A 19729-nucleotide genomic window follows, 5' to 3' on the forward strand; every position below is an offset into this window, starting at 1 on the left:
GGAATGTGGTTAAAGTAATATGACCTCTGTATACCCGCTAAGATTATGGAGTTGTTTTTTTTTGTTTTTGTTTTTTTTCATAGTGTTGTTTCTCAGTCTCTCTGTCTGCTTCTGGGTATTTAACACACACACACACACACACACACATCTGATATGCTTATAGTGAACTAACTTCATCCAGCTATGCAGCATCAGACCTTAGAAGGACAATAATTGTGAAAGGCACTTTAATCCATTTTCACAAAAATTAAGGCACTGTCTTAACAGGTTTTACATCCTCTTGTCATAGAACCTCTCACTAAAACATCTGTGGATAGATGTGTTTTCATGTTACAAACAGTGACATCACCAGAGTTTGACAAAGTTTGAGCTGATTGTGAGAGTGTATGTAGATTTTTATCAGTGATGTAGGCTCAAAAAATGAAGTAAAAAATGTTTTATTTGAACTAACAAATAATAGATAAAGGCTCATATTCACAGAAATATCTTGAATGCTAAACAGGTATTCCATGCTTTCTTATTCATGTCAAAACTAAATAAATTTTGGAAACAAAAATAATAATTTGTAATAATTTTTGTGTGTAATCATGCGACATCTTTGATCACGGGGTCACATCTTAATGCTGTTTCTTGTGTAATTTTCTCCTGTTTGTAAAAGCTAAGAATGTTAATTTGAGCAAAGCTTGCTAAAAAAAAAAAAAAACACGGTTAAACTATGGAATGAGGGCAATTGAAAAACACTTATGGATAATACTTAAATTATTCCTTTTTAACATTTGTAAATGATGACAGAAATAAATTTTGGAATACCTATTTCCTTAAAGACAGTTTACATTAACTTTCAGCATTTTATAATGTACATTAAAATAGAAGTCTCATGAATGAGTCAAAAGTTTAGAAAAATTATATTATATATTAGAATAATTTGTATGCTTCTGTAAAAGCATTTACTAAGGCTGCATTTATTTGAACACAAATACTGAAATTATATTATAATTTAAAATAACTGTTCTTATTTTAATATATATTTTAAGATATAATTTATTCCTGCGAAGCTGGAGCCTTTACTCCATTCTTCAGTGTCATGTGATAATAAATTACCAATAAATCAGCATTTTAGAATGATTTCTGACGGATCTTGTGACACTGAAGACTGGAGAAATTAAGCTGAAAATAAAGAGGAAATAGGCCACACAAGTGCGGATAAGGCTAACGGACCAATATCAAAATATATAATAATATACAGTAATTTGGTTGTGGTGATAAAGGAGAGGCTTTTATGTCCAAGGCTCTTTTCATTGCACCACTGATAGCCAACATCATCCCACTGCTCAACATTCCCCAACTAGTATTTCATTTGTGCTTTTGAGAAACAGGAGCCAATTCATTTTATTCCCTGCATGAAAAATCTGCACTTTTAACTCTTCAAAAACACTTGCAAGTCTTTTGAGGTTTTGTTTTGATGTATTAGCAAGTAGCAAGCTGCCATTTAGCAACTGGTTTATGCAACTTATTAAGTTAAAGGTATAGTTTACCTTATTATAAATTATAATTATGAGAATTTACTCACCCCTGTGTCATTCAAAACAAAACACAAACAATACCAAATGATATATTTTGAAATATTCTGTCACAGGGCTCGAGTGTTGTTTTAGATCTCACTGAGTTATATGAACAAAAACAGTTTTTCACAGAAGACCCAAAATCATACAGGTTAGGAACGACACAGGGAGGAAATAATGACAGAACTATCATTTTTGGGTGTACCGTTTAATAAAACAATAAAATGAAAATTTGCTGTTATATAAAAAGCCTAGGAATAATGTCTACACTTATCATTATCTTCTTTCACAGCACCTCACCATTTCAAATGTGGGTACATCACTTTTCCTTAATGTCTCCTTCACTCCCTTTGAATCTGCTCCTGAGGTGCTCAGCATGGGAGTGCATGCAATGCCTTCTGTGAACTTCTTTGTCATCTCCACAAAATCTTCCACATCCACATACTTAGAGGCAGCTGTAGAAGGAAATGCATATTTGTGATGAATAACGATTATCCCTGGCTAAAATTTTGAGCTGAAAAATTACACCTCAGATTGGTAACAGTCCTCACAAACCCCACCTTATTTGTTTTCACCATCCTCAGAACATAATCCAGTGTTTTGCATTTGCATATATGCATATATCTACTCTTATGTTCATTAGAAACAATGGTCTACAGGATTTTATAAATGTTTTTATAAATATTGTGCATAATAAAGTCTTTGCTTAGAGTGTAGTTTGCTTTGATCACAACATTAAAATTAGACTACATGGAATTTACATCAGCCCCTGCATCATTTTGCTGAACAATAATAACTGGCCTAATATCCCAGAGGCTCAAAGCCAGGTTGAGTATCATATAACCATATCTAATCTTAGCCTGATCGCTAAACCCTGATTATTAAACCATGGTAAGAGGTTTACAGTTTGCATTTAACTTCACAATAACAGATTAGTGAAAAATAATTAACAGAAAGTGAACAATGCTGTCAAATGTTTGTCCCATCTACTAGACTAGATCTCCATTCTCTGTAATGCTTTATTTACTTGAGGCTAATTAATCAATTATGAATGAGAATTAATTTTGAAGAAAAGGGAAATAAGAGTACTTAAAGAATAGTCAGGGCTCATCTTTCAATGTATGTCTCTACAGGATGTATGTCAGCTGAGTCCAAATATGCATATGCATTTTCTCTGACTGTGAGTGTATGTGTGAGAATATGTACACGCAGAAACAATTGAGTTATACTGAGACTCATGTTAACTGTATTTTACATTTTAATAACCTACTACATATACCAAATAAATGTGTGTGTGAACAATTATGTTTTGAGACTTACTCAAGAGATTAACTGGGCTAAAATTAAAATTAGTAGGCCTTAATCATTAAATAAAACGGAATCGAAACAATTTACTCATTCAAGCTGAATGACCGGTTTCCTCAATATATGGAGTAACACAATATAAATAAAATCTAAATACAAAAAGTTTTCGCTCCTGTCCACATACAGTAAACCCTCTGTGAAACCAGATAAACCAGCCTACCTCTAGAGAACGGAGCTTCCATTGGATAATTTAAGTGCCAATAAAATAAATCTGCTCTCTGATTGGATACAAATCGACCAGTGAATGGTATTGCTCAAAAGATTGTCATCATCGCACTTAATTTGGTTTTGAATGACAAAACACATCAGTCTTGCATTGGCGAAAGACTAGCTGGTAAGTTTAATAATTTCGGCCCTTTATCATGATAAAATCATGAAGGAATTCCAGCTGAATGAACGTCCGTTAGACCTGATTGGCAGCCACTACGTCAACAAAGTAGCTTTTTGCTTGCACAGTGATGTAGGCCTGTTCACAGAAGACGCAGTAAGGTTCAAGCGCTTGTGCAGTTCTGAAAAACAGCTCCATATGTTCATTATCCCCGTGCTATACCCCGTGTGAGATTTGTGAGACAGAAGGAGACAGCATTGAACAGCCTAGTAGGCTAATGGGGATTTTGATTCGTCTCAGTGACTTGAATCTATTCTGTTTACTAAAGATTCGTTCACTGAGTGGCCGTTTCTGGCGCCAAGACCCATTAACACCAAAAGCGATAATTATAACGATAACTGTATTAATCTCCATGCCAGCGGAATGATAACCTTATAGTTAGGCCTATGTTGTCTGCCCGTTTTAAATGCTCGAGCTTGTCGTTAAAAACAGTTGTTCATAGTCGAAACAAATATTTGTATGAGAATATCATCTTTATCATGTAATTAATGTATATGTATATATATATATATATATATATATATATATATGTATATATATATATTAGCTTTAATACAGATTTTATAAGGTATGGACAAATAAAATCTGTCTCCCCAAGATTATTCATTTCGTTCATCATGAATGAGACGTTTCTGTTCTTTCCCATACAAGTGCATGTAAATGAATGAGAACGTTCCTTCATTTGAAAGATTTGTTCAAAATACTGATTCGTTCACGACTCAAACATCAAGTTCCATGCTTTTACCCAGACCAATAGTTTTATGCAAGTCGGTGCAGCTATCTGCAGTGTTTTTGCGCATTTCGGATGGAGGGTGGCAGTCATATAGCCCAAATCTACAACTCGACAGAGTAAACAGAAAAACGACAACAACAACAACAACAACAAAAAACATTTGACATAGGCCTAAATTAAACAATTAGGCTAACTAAATTTGCTTTTACCGATGTCCAGAGTTAACTGGATTTGAGGATGCAATATTATTCGGACTAGCTCATATTAATAAAGCGCGTTATTATCACTTGTCTGGAAAGTAGATCGCATCATCTTTCGCATTATAAGTATGCAAGCTGCGACCTTCGCATCCCCAGGCAAACCAAGGCTGACCTAGTTTTCTGCACTGGCATCTCGTTTCATCATTGTATTAGACTCGTTTCCGTCCTGTGAGTGATGTCGGACTGTAGGCGACAGTGGAACCGGGAGGATGAGCTCCCTGTGTACCTGGCTAAACCCATCTCGACTGGACCCAGCCAGCGTCACAAGTCTTACGGCTATACGTCTATCGATTTTCAACAGTACGCTGTAGGGAGGAACGAGAACAGGAGCTCACGCAGCAGTAGCAGGGAACGCATCGTGGATGGGGATTTTGAAGCCTATGAGATCAGCGGCGGGACCTTCATCAGCTCCCCGGGTGAGAGAGACGACGGGCGTCCGGGTGTCGAAATCACGGATCAGACTGAAAAGGAATGTGATTGTCAAAACAACGGGAAGGTGGGCTTGAATTTTATGGAATTTTTCAGCGGATTTGAACCTTAAACCATGCATGCTAGCACAAGGTTTCAATTTGCTTTTAAAAGATTAACAACACATTTTACTGCATAGCCCAATAAAATAGGCTACGAAATTAAAAACTTGACCTATATGATCCAGTGCTATAGCCCTGATTGTAGCTACTACAGCCTAATAGGCTAAACAAACAAACAAAACAACGTATTGAAAATAAAAAATCTTATTCCCTAGTTACAGTTAAATGTAGGTTGCCTTTATGGTAAAATATATATGATATTTAAAATCAATAATGTAGTTTTTCTATAATAATAAAACAAACAACAAAAAACTTTAGATTTATATTAATAATACAGTTAATATAGCTATATACAGAGAGAGAAGAAATAGCCTATATGAATGTTTTTCTAAGTAAAAAGTTACATTATTTTATAACTTATGGGTCATTACCATTTCAGAGTCTCCTGTAAACCATCAACATTTTCTTTTCTTTATTATTATTTTCACACATTAAATTGCATTTTCTGCTATTTAGTTAATGACTATAGCAGTATTTTACTGTATTTTACATTATTTTCACGTTTGTCTCTTTGGAGATATTTTGGCCAGTTTTTTTTATAACTTTAGGTTATGTAGTGATCTTTTATTGGCTTATTATTAACAGTTCATTTCACAAACAGATAATATCAGCTCACTCAAATAAGTTGGTTTATACCCAGCTAACAAATTTATGGGGGAAAAAAAAGTTCTAAAATGAAAATAAATAAAAAAGTTTCCATGTTGTGGTAGGGGTTTGATTTTTTTAACGGATTTAACGAAATTTAACGAAACTGTTGCTATACCACTCTTGAACCATAACACCAACATTCTCATCACCGATTTTCGCCCAGTTCTCTCTCTCTCGTTTCAATTGAGGGGGGCGCTCCAACAAACACAAATCACGTCTTCGAACAGGCGAACAGACACGCACTCAGCACATACACTCAAACACACACACACACACACACACACACCTATCGGGAGAGGCGCTCGCTTGTGCAGCACTAACGGAGCGCTAGCTCGTTACGTTGGTTGTTGGCACAAAGAAGCGGGTGACTGCTCATTGTTCATCTCCTTAAATAATAAAGGAGAGATGTCTGGGACAGGCTACCAAGGGAAGAAGAACATCCCGCATTTGACGGTAAGATACCGGCTGCGAGTCGCCCTGCTGCTATCCGGTAAATCCTGCGCATGGGGGAACCGAGAAGGGATTAAACTCTTAGCAAGCCAACAAAGCAAAGGCCGCTTAGAAGAGCACTGAAATCAGCCAACGGAGAGGTGCTACAATATGGCAAAGCATCATTGCTACAATGCTGCAACAATGTGGCAAAGCCAGGCACACATCCCTCCCGTGCATTGAAGCGAACCAATGCTCCGATGTTATTTAAAATAGAAGCGGGAATAAATAATGAATCAGTGCATGAATACAGTAGCTTTGATGGGCGCGTTTCATTTGACAAAATAATGGCGAGTGCGTTTGCTTCGCGCGAGACTAAGAGCAAAATTGAAATAAAGAGACTTTTAAAAGCCAGTGCACACATTAAGTCAAAGAACAGGAGGAATATGTGCCCCATGTGCTGTATTTTTGCGTGTAGTTATAAGTAATGGATTAGAACTATCCTAATCCTTGACTAAAGCAATCTTTGCGATCTGTTCCGGGTTGACATCTAGAAATAGCGCATATATTGAGGTTTTTCAATCTGAATATCCAGCCTAACCCAGATGAGGAAAGCGCAGTGGTACAGTATGTGCCTTCCTTACAATTGGATGATGCGAGGTTACCATGGCAACCTAACATCTTTCCACATCACCACATGTGCTCTTCTCTGTTCATAGAACCCCACGCATTCACAGAGTGTGAGGCTGAAACTGTGCAGAAGGCTCTTTTATCAGTGGTTGTAAGAGCACTTCACTGAATTGCAAATATAGCAGGTAAAATAAGGTTTAAACTGGTGTTGGAATCACTCATTCTCTCTCTCTCTCTCTCTCTCTCTTCCTCAGAGTGAACGGCTGCTGATTAAAGGTGGACGAGTGGTTAATGATGATCAGTCGCAATATGCTGACGTTTATGTTGAAGATGGAATTATTAAGTAAGACATGCACAAGCAAATGCACGCTTTTTTCAAAACCGCAATGCAATTTTTCATGAGTAGTTGCATATCGTTAATATAAATATGAATGTTGCATGCATGAAACCTTCTCATCGATCACAGTCGCATATAAAAAAAAATCTTAAATGGCTTTCTGCAGCATCTTATAAAATGTATTAATTTTTCTCAGTGGTAGTGGAATGATAATTTAAGGTAAGGACAATGTTAAACTTACATTTATTAACAACTCACCATACTAGAAATGTTAATATAGACATTCCAATAATGTAAAAATGTCCAGTTTGCCTAATGTTAAAGGAATATTATTTTCAAAGAATTGATTCATATTTAGAAATCAGAAATAAGTGTGTGTGTATGCATATCAGCATATGTTGATTTATGTTGAAGATTGACTTGATATCATGCACAAGCAAATCAAAACTTTATTTCCAACTGCACAGTGCAATTTTTCACTGCAAATGTTATATCATTATTATGAATATCAGTGATACATGAAAATGGTGCATATTATTATCAAAAAACAAAAACAAATCTGTGTTAAAAATTGAATAAAAAAAAACTATGGCTGTCAGTAGAATGTAATAATGTAAATTTGTAGTTACATTGTATTTTATAACATTTTATTTGGCGTAATATGACATTCTCCTGTGGCAGCAGGCCTTAGATATCTCTTTATAACCTTGATGTTTTAATTAAAAACCATACATTTTTCAATATTTTGTGTGATATAATACATTTGTAGAATGTATTTAGTCACATTCATATTTTTTCCTTCCTTGTCCCTCTCTGCGCTTTATTAAACCCTTTATTAAATCTCTCCCACAGACAGGTTGGGGAGAACCTGATTGTGCCGGGGGGAGTGAAGGTGATTGAGGCTAATGGGTGTATGGTGATTCCTGGAGGTATTGATGTGAACACCTGCCTGCATAAGCCTTACCTAGGCACTCCACCTGTGGATGACTTCTACCAGGGCACTAAAGCTGCTCTGGCAGGTGGAACCACCATGATCAGTAAGTCTGGAGGAATTGTTATTCAAAGTAAGAAAGGAAGTTTAAAAATATATATATATAATAAATAAGGACTTAAAATAGCATTTGATCTCAATGCTAATTGTCTAATTTGGGCAAATGTTCAAGTATATAGAATATTTACGATGCAGTACCAACTTCCCTAACAAGTAGGGACAAATAGACTGGACTAGGACTCACTTGCATCTCCCTTCCAGAGCAAAGCAGTGTCCCAAATATGTCTGTTGTTGCTACAAGGACATGACCTAGGAATGCATCTCCTGCATGTCAACTACAGCCAATCAGATTTTGTTTCTTCTAGTAGTCTGAGACAAGAGGTTTTTATGGTTGCCGTAGTTAATTTTCTTTAAATAATGAATCAGAACTATTAGCTGTTGTGAGTGACATCATTTCCAGCTACAAAAAGTGAAAGGAGTTTTTGTGCACGAGAAAAAATTCTTTGAGGAACATACATAGTTTAATGAGTAATCAAAGACAAAAAAAAAAAAAAAAATCAAACAAAATCTTCAATAGAAAATAATAGAAATGACTCAACAGTCTTCAAAAACCAACCAAAAACCAGCATCTTCTGTTTCAGTTGACCATGTGACTCCACAGCCTGGTGAGAGTCTATTGGAGGCCTTTGAGAAGTGGCAGGAAGTGGCTGATAAGAAGTCCTGCTGTGATTATTCACTTCATTTGGATATCCCACATTGGCATGAAGGTGTGAAGGAGGAGCTGGAACAACTGGTACAGGAAAAAGGTGAACACATATTAAAGTTTGTACTCACATATTTGAATTTTAACAACTTGAAGTGCTAATGATTGTCAATACACTTATTTGCTCAAACGTTTGGGTTCAGTGTATTCAGTAAGAACACATTAAACTGGTCAAAGTGTCTGTAAAGCCATTTATAATGTTATAAAAAAATTATATTTACATTTATAGTCTTTTATCCAAAGCTACTTACAAATGAGGAAAATGAAAGCAATCAAAATCAACAAGAGAGCAATGATATACAAGTGCTGTAACAAGTCTCAGTTAGCTTAAACGCAGTACACATGGCAAGGGTTCTTTTGAACTTTTTATTTATCAAATAATCCTGAAAAATGGATCAGTTGTTTCTGGAAAAAACATTGAGCAGTACAACTGTTTTCAACATTGATATGATAATAATTTGTCTTGAGCACAAAATCAGCATATTAGAATGATTTCTGAAGTGACACTGAAGACTGGAGTGATGGCTGCTGAAATAAATTGCATTTTTAAATATATTGAAAATGGATAACAGTGAATTTAATTTGTATTTCACAATATTACATTTGTACTGCATTTTTGATCAAATGAATGCAGCCTAAGTGAGTAGAAGAGACTTCAAAAAATCAATGTTAATGTTCTCTTCTTTTGGCAGGAATCAACTCTTTCCAAGTATACATGGCTTACAAAGGGTTATTTCAAATGCCTGACTCTCAGGTTAGTTGATGTTATTGCCATCTACTGTATGCCTCCATCTATAGAAAGTTCTGTACTGTAATATAATCAAATCTAATCTCTCTCTCTCCCTATAGTTGTATGAAGCGTTCTCATTCCTTAAGGAGCTGGGGGCAGTGGTTCTGGTTCATGCAGAGAATGGAGACCTGATAGCACAGGTTGACTTATGAGCAAATGCCATACATTATTCCAAAATATTTAGGTGCCATTTACTGTTTTTTCATGTTTAAAACATTTGTGTTCAAGGAACAAAGCAAAATCTTGGGAATGGGCATCACTGGTCCAGAGGGCCACCCACTGAGCCATCCGGAGGAGGTGGGATCAATGAACAAATTGGCAAATTAAATATACGTTTAACTGGGTAACTGTTGACAGTGGTGTGAAGCGTCCTGTTGTAATTGGTTGTCTGTTTCACAGCTGGAGGCAGAGGCTGTTTTCCGTGCCATCACCCTTGGCAACCGAGTCAACTGCCCAGTCTACATCACCAAAGTGATGAGTAAAAGTGCAGCTGATACTGTGGCCACTGCACGGAAGAAAGGTGATTGCAAAGTGTGAAAATTAATATTTAATATCTTTGAAAGAAGCCTCTTATATTTACCCAGGGTGCATTTACTTAATCAAAATTACAGTAAAAACAGTAAGATTGTGAAACATTATTATTATTATTCTCTTTTAATATTAATATTAATAATTAATAATTAATATTAATAATTAATATGTCACATATTCCTGTGACAGTAAAGATGCATTTTCAACGCCATTTCTTCAGTCTCACATAATCAAAAGTCATTCTAATATGATTTGCGGCTCAATAATCTTTATTTTTTATTATATTATTTTTTTATAATTAGCAATGTATGATCTTATATTATTAATTTAATAATAAATAACTTTTTTAGCATTCTAGAAAGTTGAAAATAACAATTTATTTTATAAAAAAAATTTTTTTAAGTAAGTCTTTACTGTTACTTTTGGTCAATTTAATGCATTCTTGCTGAAAAAAGTATTAACTTCTTTCATAAAAAAAAAAAAAAAAACAATCTTACTGACCTTCTTACCTGGCCTTTTTTATGTTTTATTAATCTATAAATTTGAACGGGTTATTTTCATTGCACTGGCTTTAGGCTCTGTTGTTTTCGGGGAGCCAATCACAGCCAGCTTGGCAACAGATGGCTCACACTATTGGAGCAAAAACTGGGCAAAAGCTGCAGCCTATGTGACCTCTCCGCCCCTCAGCCCTGACCCGACGACACCTGACCACCTTAACTCTCTACTGTCCTGGTAAGACATTTTGAGTTATTTCTACATTTTTAGACATCTGTGACATTTGCATTATTAGTGTCGAAGCAGTGTAGCAGTGGAGACTTTGGGCAAGTGGCACTATCTACCAGTTTTTTATCTACTCTCTCGATTACTTTGGCTCTTTGCTACACCCAGACCACAGACACACCTTTTCCTGTCCCCATTTCTAAAAATAGATCAGGCTTTCATCTCATGTTGCCATGGTTACAGAGCACCCTCATCCTCTCTCCCCACACACACAAACAAACACACACACGCATAACATGTAGACTCGCAGGCTGTTAGACTATGAGAGAGATGTCACTATGTTGACATCCACAGCCACACATACTTCGACATGCACACACGCACTCAAAGGCACAGGGATTCACACACACACACACACACACACACACTGTAGCATGGAGGCAGACTGACACAGCTGGAGAGAGTACATTTATTTTTAGCTTAGATGCATTAGACGGCTCCAAAGGATGAGAGGAAATTCTAGAAAAAGATCAAAGATCAAGTATTAGATCATATGCATTTTGTGAAGACAGATAACAGCCACACATATCCGTAAGGATTATGGATGCATACATCCATTTGGATTGCACATATTTAATTCAGTTAATTCAATTCAGTTGGGCCTGGTTTTATGGTTAACCCACATGAAGAAACCATTTCAGTTTCACAGAAACCACTGATTAAAGTCAAAAGATGAATCAAAGCTTATCACAAGCAGCTTTTCCAAAGCTGACGAGGTAAATACTAATATGTAAAATGTGCACAGTGTCATTCAAACAAATACTAAACACCATCATGGTAACATGCATGACACTAAAATAATGCAATAAAAATTCATTTAATGTTTAATGCCATTTGAACAGTGTCCAGTTCTATGACACATCATGCAACCTATAAAGAATAATAAGATCATCACAAAGAACATCACAACTAGCTCTAGAGGGCAGATCATGTTTAGTTTGGAGCTGCTAGCCCTGTAGTTACATTTCTCTTAATCTTCTATCCTCAGTGGGGATCTGCAGGTCGTAGGTAGTGGACATTGTGCTTACAGCACCTCTCAAAAGGCCATAGGGAAGGACAACTTTACTCTTATACCAGAGGGAACCAATGGAGTGGAGGAGAGAATGGGTTTCGTTTGGGACAAAGCTGTGGTTAGTGCATCTGCATGTATGCTTATATGGACTGAGGTTCAGGTTGCATTTATCAGTTACCACACAATTTGTTTCCTACAGGCTTCGGGGAAGATGGATGAAAACCAGTTTGTTGCAGTTACAAGCAGTAATGCAGCCAAAATCTTCAACCTGTACCCTCGTAAGGGTCGGATAGCAGTGGGTTCAGATGCTGACATTGTTATCTGGGACCCTGACAAGATCAAGACCATCACAGCCAAAGAACAGCAGTCGGTGAGGATTACAAAGCTCTGCAAGATGCTGGAATATTGAACGATACTCTGCATGGCTGTTATTTAGTTATTCCTTCATTTAATACTGCATTTTATACATCTGTAATGGCTTGTTATATCGTTCCTAAATCTTAAAAGCTTTCAACATTTTAATGGTGATTTAGTTTATACTTGAGAAACACTGGAAATGGGTTTTCTTCTAGTAGTACTGCTCTCTTCTTCTATTTCTAGGCTCTGGAGTATAATATTTTTGAGGGGATGGAGTGTCATGGTGGTCCAGTGTATGTGGTCTGTCAGGGTAGGACTGTGTTTGAGGAAGGGAAGCTCCAGGTTCAGCAGGGGACTGGGCGTTTCATCTCCCGCAAGCCTTTCCCTGACGTTGCCTACCAGCGCATTAAGTGCCGTACCAAGGTATGACTCTCAATCCTTTGATTATTTCACTGACCTTCACTCAGTCTTAGTTAGCTATGCTGAGTATATATAAACTGCTATTAACAAGTTTGGGTTCGGTATGATTTTTCATGTTTCTGACAGAAGTCTCTTATGCTCACCAAGGCTGCATTTATTTTAGCAAAAATACTTTCTGTTTTAATATATTTTAAAATATAATTTAGTCTGTGATGGCAAAGCTGAATTTTCTTCTGTGTCACACGATCCTTCAGAAATATTTTTTAATATGGGGATATTGTTCCGTAAGAAACATTTATTATGATTATTGTCAATTTTGAAAACCATTGTGCTGCTTCATATATTTGATGAAAACAATGATATGTTTTATTTTCAGGATTTTTGCTAAATAAGAAGTTCAAAAGAACAGCATTTATTTGAAACATAATTCACATTATAAATGTCTTGAAATCAATTTAATGAAATCAATTTAATGCATTATTGCTATATAAACTTATACATTTCTTTATCAGTGTAGTAGCATATTGGCTGTAGTGGCATATTGGAATATTTGCTTAGCATTTATCGATAAATGATACTGCCATAATGAACTAGATGTGTTGTGATATGGTGTAAAGACTGTTAAAAATGTAAAAAGCACCTGTCCTTTGACTGTTTTTGGCAGATGATGAGCAAACAGGGAGTTTCTCGTGGGATATATGATGGTCCAGTATATGATGTCCCAGCAACACCCAAATACATTACCCCATCACCCTCCGCCAAGACCTCGCCCACTACACACCAGCCTCCACCAATCAGAAACTTGCATCAGTCTAACTTCAGCCTATCAGGTGAGATGGGATCAGACTATTAGAATATTACCATTTCCAATTATTCCCTAAGAAAATAATATTCAGAAATGTATTTGAATAATGTGTCATTGGTTATTTACAGCAAGTATATTTTTATGATTATTTCAATACTATTAGGGGCTCAAATCGACGACAACGTTCCTCGGCGCTCTGGCCATCGCATTGTAGCACCCCCTGGTGGTCGTTCCAACATCACCAGCCTTGGTTAAGCCTTCTGCAGCTCCTATGTGATTTTGAGAGGGAGAGAGAGAGAGAGAGCGAGAGAGAGAGTGTGTGTGTGTGTGTGTGTGTGTGTGTGTGTTATTGTAGTTCTATCTTTTGACAAATCATCAGTATTCTCCTCTCATAGGGCCATGCTATTAACAGATTTTCGTGCAATGCATGCATGTCAAAAATATCACTGTACCTTACCTGTGCAGTAAACGTCCCATCCACAGTGAATATTACTGTGTATTGTGCACAATATTCTCCCTGCTAAAACATACCTATATACATATATATAGATATCTTGACAATCACTAGAAAATACTTTGTAATAAATTTAGAAAATGCAGCATTTAAACAATGCTAATATATTTACCCACATTTTTGAGTTATTATACCCTAATTCTGCTGATGTGACCCCAGTGTTTGTGACAGTGTTGAAAATGTCCTGCTTTGAAGCCCTGTGAAACCAGTTACTGGTCATCCCAAAATAAAGGTGCTCCTCCTGCTGGACAATTTACAGAACTAAAGTTAACTTGTGTTAGTGATGATAAGGGACAAGTGCTAATATGCAGGTCTGAGATCAGTTTTGGCATAGATGTACCACTAATAAGTACATTGAAATGCTGAGAGTCGATCTGCTCTTACAAACACTCTAATGTTCTCTGTGCACTAAAATGTTTTTAATTCTGTGTAATCCGTCTGTTTGTGGTTAAGAATGATTGTGGATTGCATGATCTCACTTTTAGATGTTGGTATTATTCACATCAGACCTTTCGATTCTTACTCTCCCTTTATTCTTTAAGGATAATTTTATCAGTTATCTTATCTAATTTGAATTGTTTTATAAGAAGACTTTGTTATATCACTTTTTGTTTTAATTCTGCATTAAGTAAAACAGCTTCATTGCATTTTATCTCCTCCATGCTCTTGACTGCATAGAAGGTTTTCATATTACCTCAGTATCACAAATACAAAATCAAAGAATGCAACTATATGCAAGCTGCATGATTTTTGTATTTGTCTGCAACACCCTCATCTGCGATACAAGATGAATTCAGAAAGAGCTAAAGACGCTTTTATTTCACCTGCATGTTTTTTTCCTTCTATTGTGAGATTTTTACAGTATTGCTCCACACTAGCCCAGTCACTGTGTACACTAAAAGTGCTCTTGTTTTGAATCAATACAAGGGCATTTCCAAGCCTGCTTTCTTATTTTCCATATTGTGATTGCATATGGTATATATAGTGTTTATGAACAATTCCATTTTTTGTTTTGTAGGCTGATATCCATAAATGCACTTATTGACTGTTGACAATGATATTCACTTTGCTATGGTGAAATAAAGTTCATAAATATATGTCACTGTTTGTTTCACCTTTGTGAGACTGCCTTTTTCTGAATTAACCATACATGAAGAAAGAAACCTGGGGTTGTTTTAGTTGTCACAATATTAAGTATTTAAGTCTGTAGACACGTCTTAACCAACAAATAAATATTGAAAATTCCACCAGTACTGTCCAGAAAAAAAATGCAACTTCACCACCTGTAAAAACAAAGCTTGCTTGGATGGAGACCCACAGAGCAAAAGTCACATCTGAAGAAAAAAAAATGATAAAAAGGTGAAAAAAGGGAAAGACAAAAGACAAGCAAGTGAGATTGTAATGAAGATACAAGATACAGAAAATAAGCAAACATTACTCCATCACCTGCAAAGCGAAAAAGAATGGATGTAAGTCAGCTGGAAAGGGACCTTTCCTGTCCCTTCCCAAAAACAGGGCCCAAAAGACGGACAGACTTACTAAAACTAACTTGCTTATATCTGGCTATAGCTGTTCAAAGTAAAGTTTTCAATTTTTTCGTCTCTCGCTTCATGTGTTCACCACTAGATGTCCTAACTTTAATACTAGTAACTATTATAGTTATTTAGCCTTAATATTACATTCAATATTCAATATCTCCTTCATCCCTTGGCAATTGTATTTGTAGGCCTTCATTATAGTTGCCATTGGCCACCCCACTCTTCACCAAAACATTCACTTTGTTGTTGGATGAAAAGATTTTGCAGTGTGGCAATGTCCACACACATGCATTGATTCAGGTTTTTCAGGATGACTAATGATTATTCTAATAAATATATTATTATGAATATCAATAATAATAGCATTATCAATAAAATAATAAAAGTTCATTTAAGTTGTGGGGAAAAAAAAGAAATAAAAATGAATATATATAATGAATATATATATATATATATATATATATATATATATATATATATATATATATAGTTACAATTCTAGCTAAAATATTGGTAGAAATATCTTATATGGGTGCTCTACACAGATGTTATAAATAATAATGTGGTTTATATTATAAAAAATGTTTTAAAATATCAAATATTGCAAATACTGTTCAGTACTCATGTTCATTCATTTAGTTCCCCTTTAATCCTTCTGGCCCTGCTCAGGTCTGAGAGTCATAAGTCAATCCACATGGTAAAAAAATAACTAAAAAAAATCGGTCATTTTAGTTGATTCGAGGTCAGTTCCTGTCAAGTTCTGAAAGCTCTTTTAACAGAGTAACAGGGGCAGTCACATTTACCATTGCTCAATGAAATTTCACAGGCGAAATCCGGATCCTCTCGCAGTTCCCCAGGCAGATTCTCTCATATTCAAACTGGTTACAAATTCGCCATACTGATCAACAAAAAGCTGCTTGCTCTGAAACTGTCTTCTGTGTGATTAGTGCTTCATACTTCGCTATGCTATTGAAAATTGACCTTTTCTGCATGTGGAAGATTTTGCTGAAATATCTAATGTGACACTGTACTGTAGGCCATCACCTTAAAAGAACAGTTCACCCAAACATTTGATAAAGAAGCCCAATTCCAGGGAAAACCGCGGACTTGGCAACACTGTGACGGATAGTAATGTCTACCATGGACACATGTCGCAGCGCAACCACAACAGCTTGACGTTGTCTAATTTGGCATGGTCTCCCTGCTGCACTTATAGTAGTAAAGGCTTTCCTCTGTATATAAATATCATTACAAGTACAATTTTGGATGTATTATTTGTGTCCCCTTCAAAAATTGATCTTGAGAATTAATTTTTGTTTATTGTCCCCCCGCCACCCAACTGTTAGACGAAATTTACACCCCTGCCAACACACTATCCAAGTTGTAATTGCTGGGTATCTGATTACATGTAACATAATGTTATGTAATCACATTCCACAAATGTTGTACTTGTAATTAAATAATACCAAATGATCATAATCAGATTACAGTTACTTTTTTATGGATTACATAATTATGTATTTGATATTATGTGGGGAAGATTCATACTTTTTTGTCAGTCAAACCCTTTGACCTATAACATTTTTATTTAGATTAAAAGTTAATATTGAAATCATTTTACAAACCAAATTTGATTGTTTACAGTTTTATGTTGTTTAATGGTCACACTGGCATGCACGTGAACAAAATATTTCTAATGAAATTATTTACACCATAAGTTTAAAGGTCATTTAATTAAGATAAGTAGTCTAAAAGTATTCTAAAATATTCAGAATACATTACCTAAAAAGACTAATCTAAATTACATTACTGACTACAATTTGTATCATGTCATTTACAGTGTGTAAGTAATCTTCCCAGCACTGCCTGTTGTCCACCGACATATTTGGGCTTGTTTTGGACTGTTTTTGGTTTTGTGGATTACCGATGATTATTGATGTTTAGCCTATAATTCTGACGGCACCCATTCACTGTAGAGGATCCATTGGTGATAATGTAATATAATGTAAATTCCTCCAGATGTGCTCCCATGAAGAAAAATACTCATCTACATCTTAGAGTAAATTCTCAGCAATTTTTTTTTTTGGTTGAACAATGGCTTTAATTGAAAACATATTCCACTAACGGGCTATTTGAAAAACCAAAACATTTATTGTTTAACTTTATTTTCTATGTAATATTGTAATTAAATGGCATTAATGAGTTTGTTTGTAATTTTTAAATGTGGATTCAAGCATCAAATTCGTTTTGGGGACACTGTATAGTCTATTGAGTAAAACGGGCCAAAGAGGGCGTTCTTCAGCAGTGTGAATGCGACCTGGAAAGGAACCTGACACGAGACGCTTCAGATTGTCGTTCAAACATGTGAACATCTCAGCGAGGGTCTTAAGAAACAACGAGGTCAGATATAAGATCCGGTCAAAACGTAGAGTAGATGGGAGGAAGTATGGACGGAATATATTTGGGTATGTTTTTGTGAAACTTAAAGACATGTACAACTTCACATCATTGCGCGCTCATGGAGAGCCAGCGGGTCGCATCTTTCTGGCTTTCGCTCTTTCTCTCCTCGTGCTGTGGACGTTATTGGGGAATTTCACCGTTTGCGCAGCGGTTTTGCGCTTCCGTCACCTGAGAGGGAAAGTCACCAATATCTTTATTGTGTCTCTGGCGATGTCGGACTTGCTGGTGGCTGTTCTCGTGATGCCGTGGAAAGCGGCCACGGAGGTGACCGGACACTGGGCGTTTGGCTCTTTCTGCGAGTGCTGGGTGGCTTTTGACATTATGTGCTCCACAGCTTCCATCCTCAACCTGTGCGTAATCAGCTTGGATCGATACTGGGCCATTTCAAACCCGTTTCAATACGAGAGGAAGATGAACCGCAGACTCGCCCTCGTTATGATAAGCGTAACGTGGATCGTATCGCTGGCTATTTCATTCGTGCCCGTGCAGCTGAACTGGCACAGGGCAGACCTGGGCACGGTAACCACAAATAACTGGACCACCAGGGAAATGTGTGACTCGATTCTAAGCAGAACGTATGCCGTTTCCTCCTCTCTGATAAGTTTTTACATTCCCGTGGCAGTGATGCTGGTCACATACACGCGCATCTACCGCATTGCTCAGGTTCAAATCAAGACCATCTCTTCGCTGGAGCGCGCAGCGGAGCGCGCACAGAACTGCAGGGCAGGAGCGCGCACCTGTCCTCTCCAGCACCGCGCGATCAGAGAAACCAAACTGTTCAAAACTCTGTCCGTGATTATGGGGGTGTTTGTGTGCTGCTGGTTTCCGTTCTTCGTCCTGAACTGTGTGATTCCTTTCTGCCACGACCCGAATTGTGTCAGTGAGGCAACTTTTAACGTGTTCGTGTGGTTCGGCTGGTGCAATTCATCGCTCAACCCGATCATATATGCTTTTAACTCTGATTTCAGAGATGCTTTTGCACGACTTCTGTGCTGCCATGACCTGTGCATCAAAACACCTCTTCTCAAAACAAGGCTTAAGTGTAGAGGAGACTTGGATAGTTGTGAATATAGTGAATATTTCTCTAAGGTTTTATTTTGAAAGTGAATTTCTGTATACCTTAATGTTTTATCAAGCTCAGGAAACAAGATACAGTTCCAATTTCTAGCCATGTGACAATAAGAACCTACTGTGTCTAAATAAAAATGTTATTTTCAATTTCCGACATATTTAATTAAACTAAAATGACTTTATTTGTTTAGTAATTTGTAAACACTAAAACAAGTCCAACACTCTTGTAACATGTAAAATTACCAGAAGATTATTTTTGGCTAACAGGCATTCACATTTAGTGATTTTATGAAAGTAAAATCTATTAAAAAAAAAAAAACTTGGGTCAATTTTCCCCAAACTTCTTTTGAATGTAATCCAGCAACAATGAATGAAAAAAAAAAAAAAGTTCACCCAAAAATGACAATTCTGTCATTAATTGCTTACCTTGGAGCATAAAATAAATGTCCAAATGTCTCTGTTTTGAGAAATGTCTTAGTCTCCCCAGTCACTGGAAGTTAATGGTAACCAACTGTTTGGTAACCAGTTTTCTTTCAAATATCTTCTTTTGTGTTCTGACGTAGAAATAAAGACAAGAGGTTGAGTAAATGTGGACAAAATATTAATTTTTGGGTGAACTACCCCTTTAAGATGTTTTTATTTAAATGCATTTTTGACTTAATTCTTGCATTAAAAATGGAATTCAGTTGTTAGCCAACTATAGTTTGGAGGACATAGAAAACACATAAATATCCTAAATTATAAAAGCTATAGCT

At 36.3% G+C, this 19729-nt stretch overlaps 2 protein-coding genes across 4 annotated transcripts; both read left to right on the forward strand.

Moving 5' to 3' along the window:
- Positions 1–4185: 4185 nt before the first annotated feature.
- LOC113105998 (dihydropyrimidinase-related protein 1-like) lies at positions 4186–15002 on the forward strand. Of its 3 annotated transcripts, none has more exons than XM_026267456.1 (14): positions 4186–4804; positions 6860–6948; positions 7795–7979; positions 8575–8739; positions 9389–9450; positions 9546–9626; positions 9715–9783; positions 9886–10006; positions 10593–10749; positions 11786–11927; positions 12009–12179; positions 12410–12589; positions 13251–13416; positions 13555–15002. In XM_026267456.1, the coding sequence occupies exons 1-14, from the start codon at positions 4484–4486 to the stop codon at positions 13644–13646; spliced, it is 2001 nt and encodes a 666-aa protein (XP_026123241.1). In that variant the 5' UTR covers positions 4186–4483; the 3' UTR covers positions 13647–15002. The 3 variants fall into 3 exon arrangements, with proteins under 3 accessions (XP_026123241.1, XP_026123262.1, XP_026123251.1); XM_026267466.1 differs by lacking the exon at positions 4186–4804 and adding an exon at positions 5642–5999; XM_026267477.1 differs by lacking the exon at positions 6860–6948 and having other exon boundaries at positions 4557–4804.
- A 2766-nt stretch (positions 15003–17768) lies between these two features.
- On the forward strand, positions 17769–19004 carry LOC113107495 (D(1B) dopamine receptor-like). Its single transcript, XM_026270095.1, has one exon. It carries the CDS (start codon positions 17934–17936, stop codon positions 19002–19004), a length of 1071 nt encoding a protein of 356 aa, XP_026125880.1. The 5' UTR covers positions 17769–17933.
- The last annotated feature ends 725 nt before the right edge of the window (positions 19005–19729 follow it).

The sequence above is a fragment of the Carassius auratus genome, chromosome 1, assembly GCF_003368295.1.
Source record: "Carassius auratus strain Wakin chromosome 1, ASM336829v1, whole genome shotgun sequence".
NCBI lineage: Eukaryota > Metazoa > Chordata > Actinopteri > Cypriniformes > Cyprinidae > Carassius > Carassius auratus.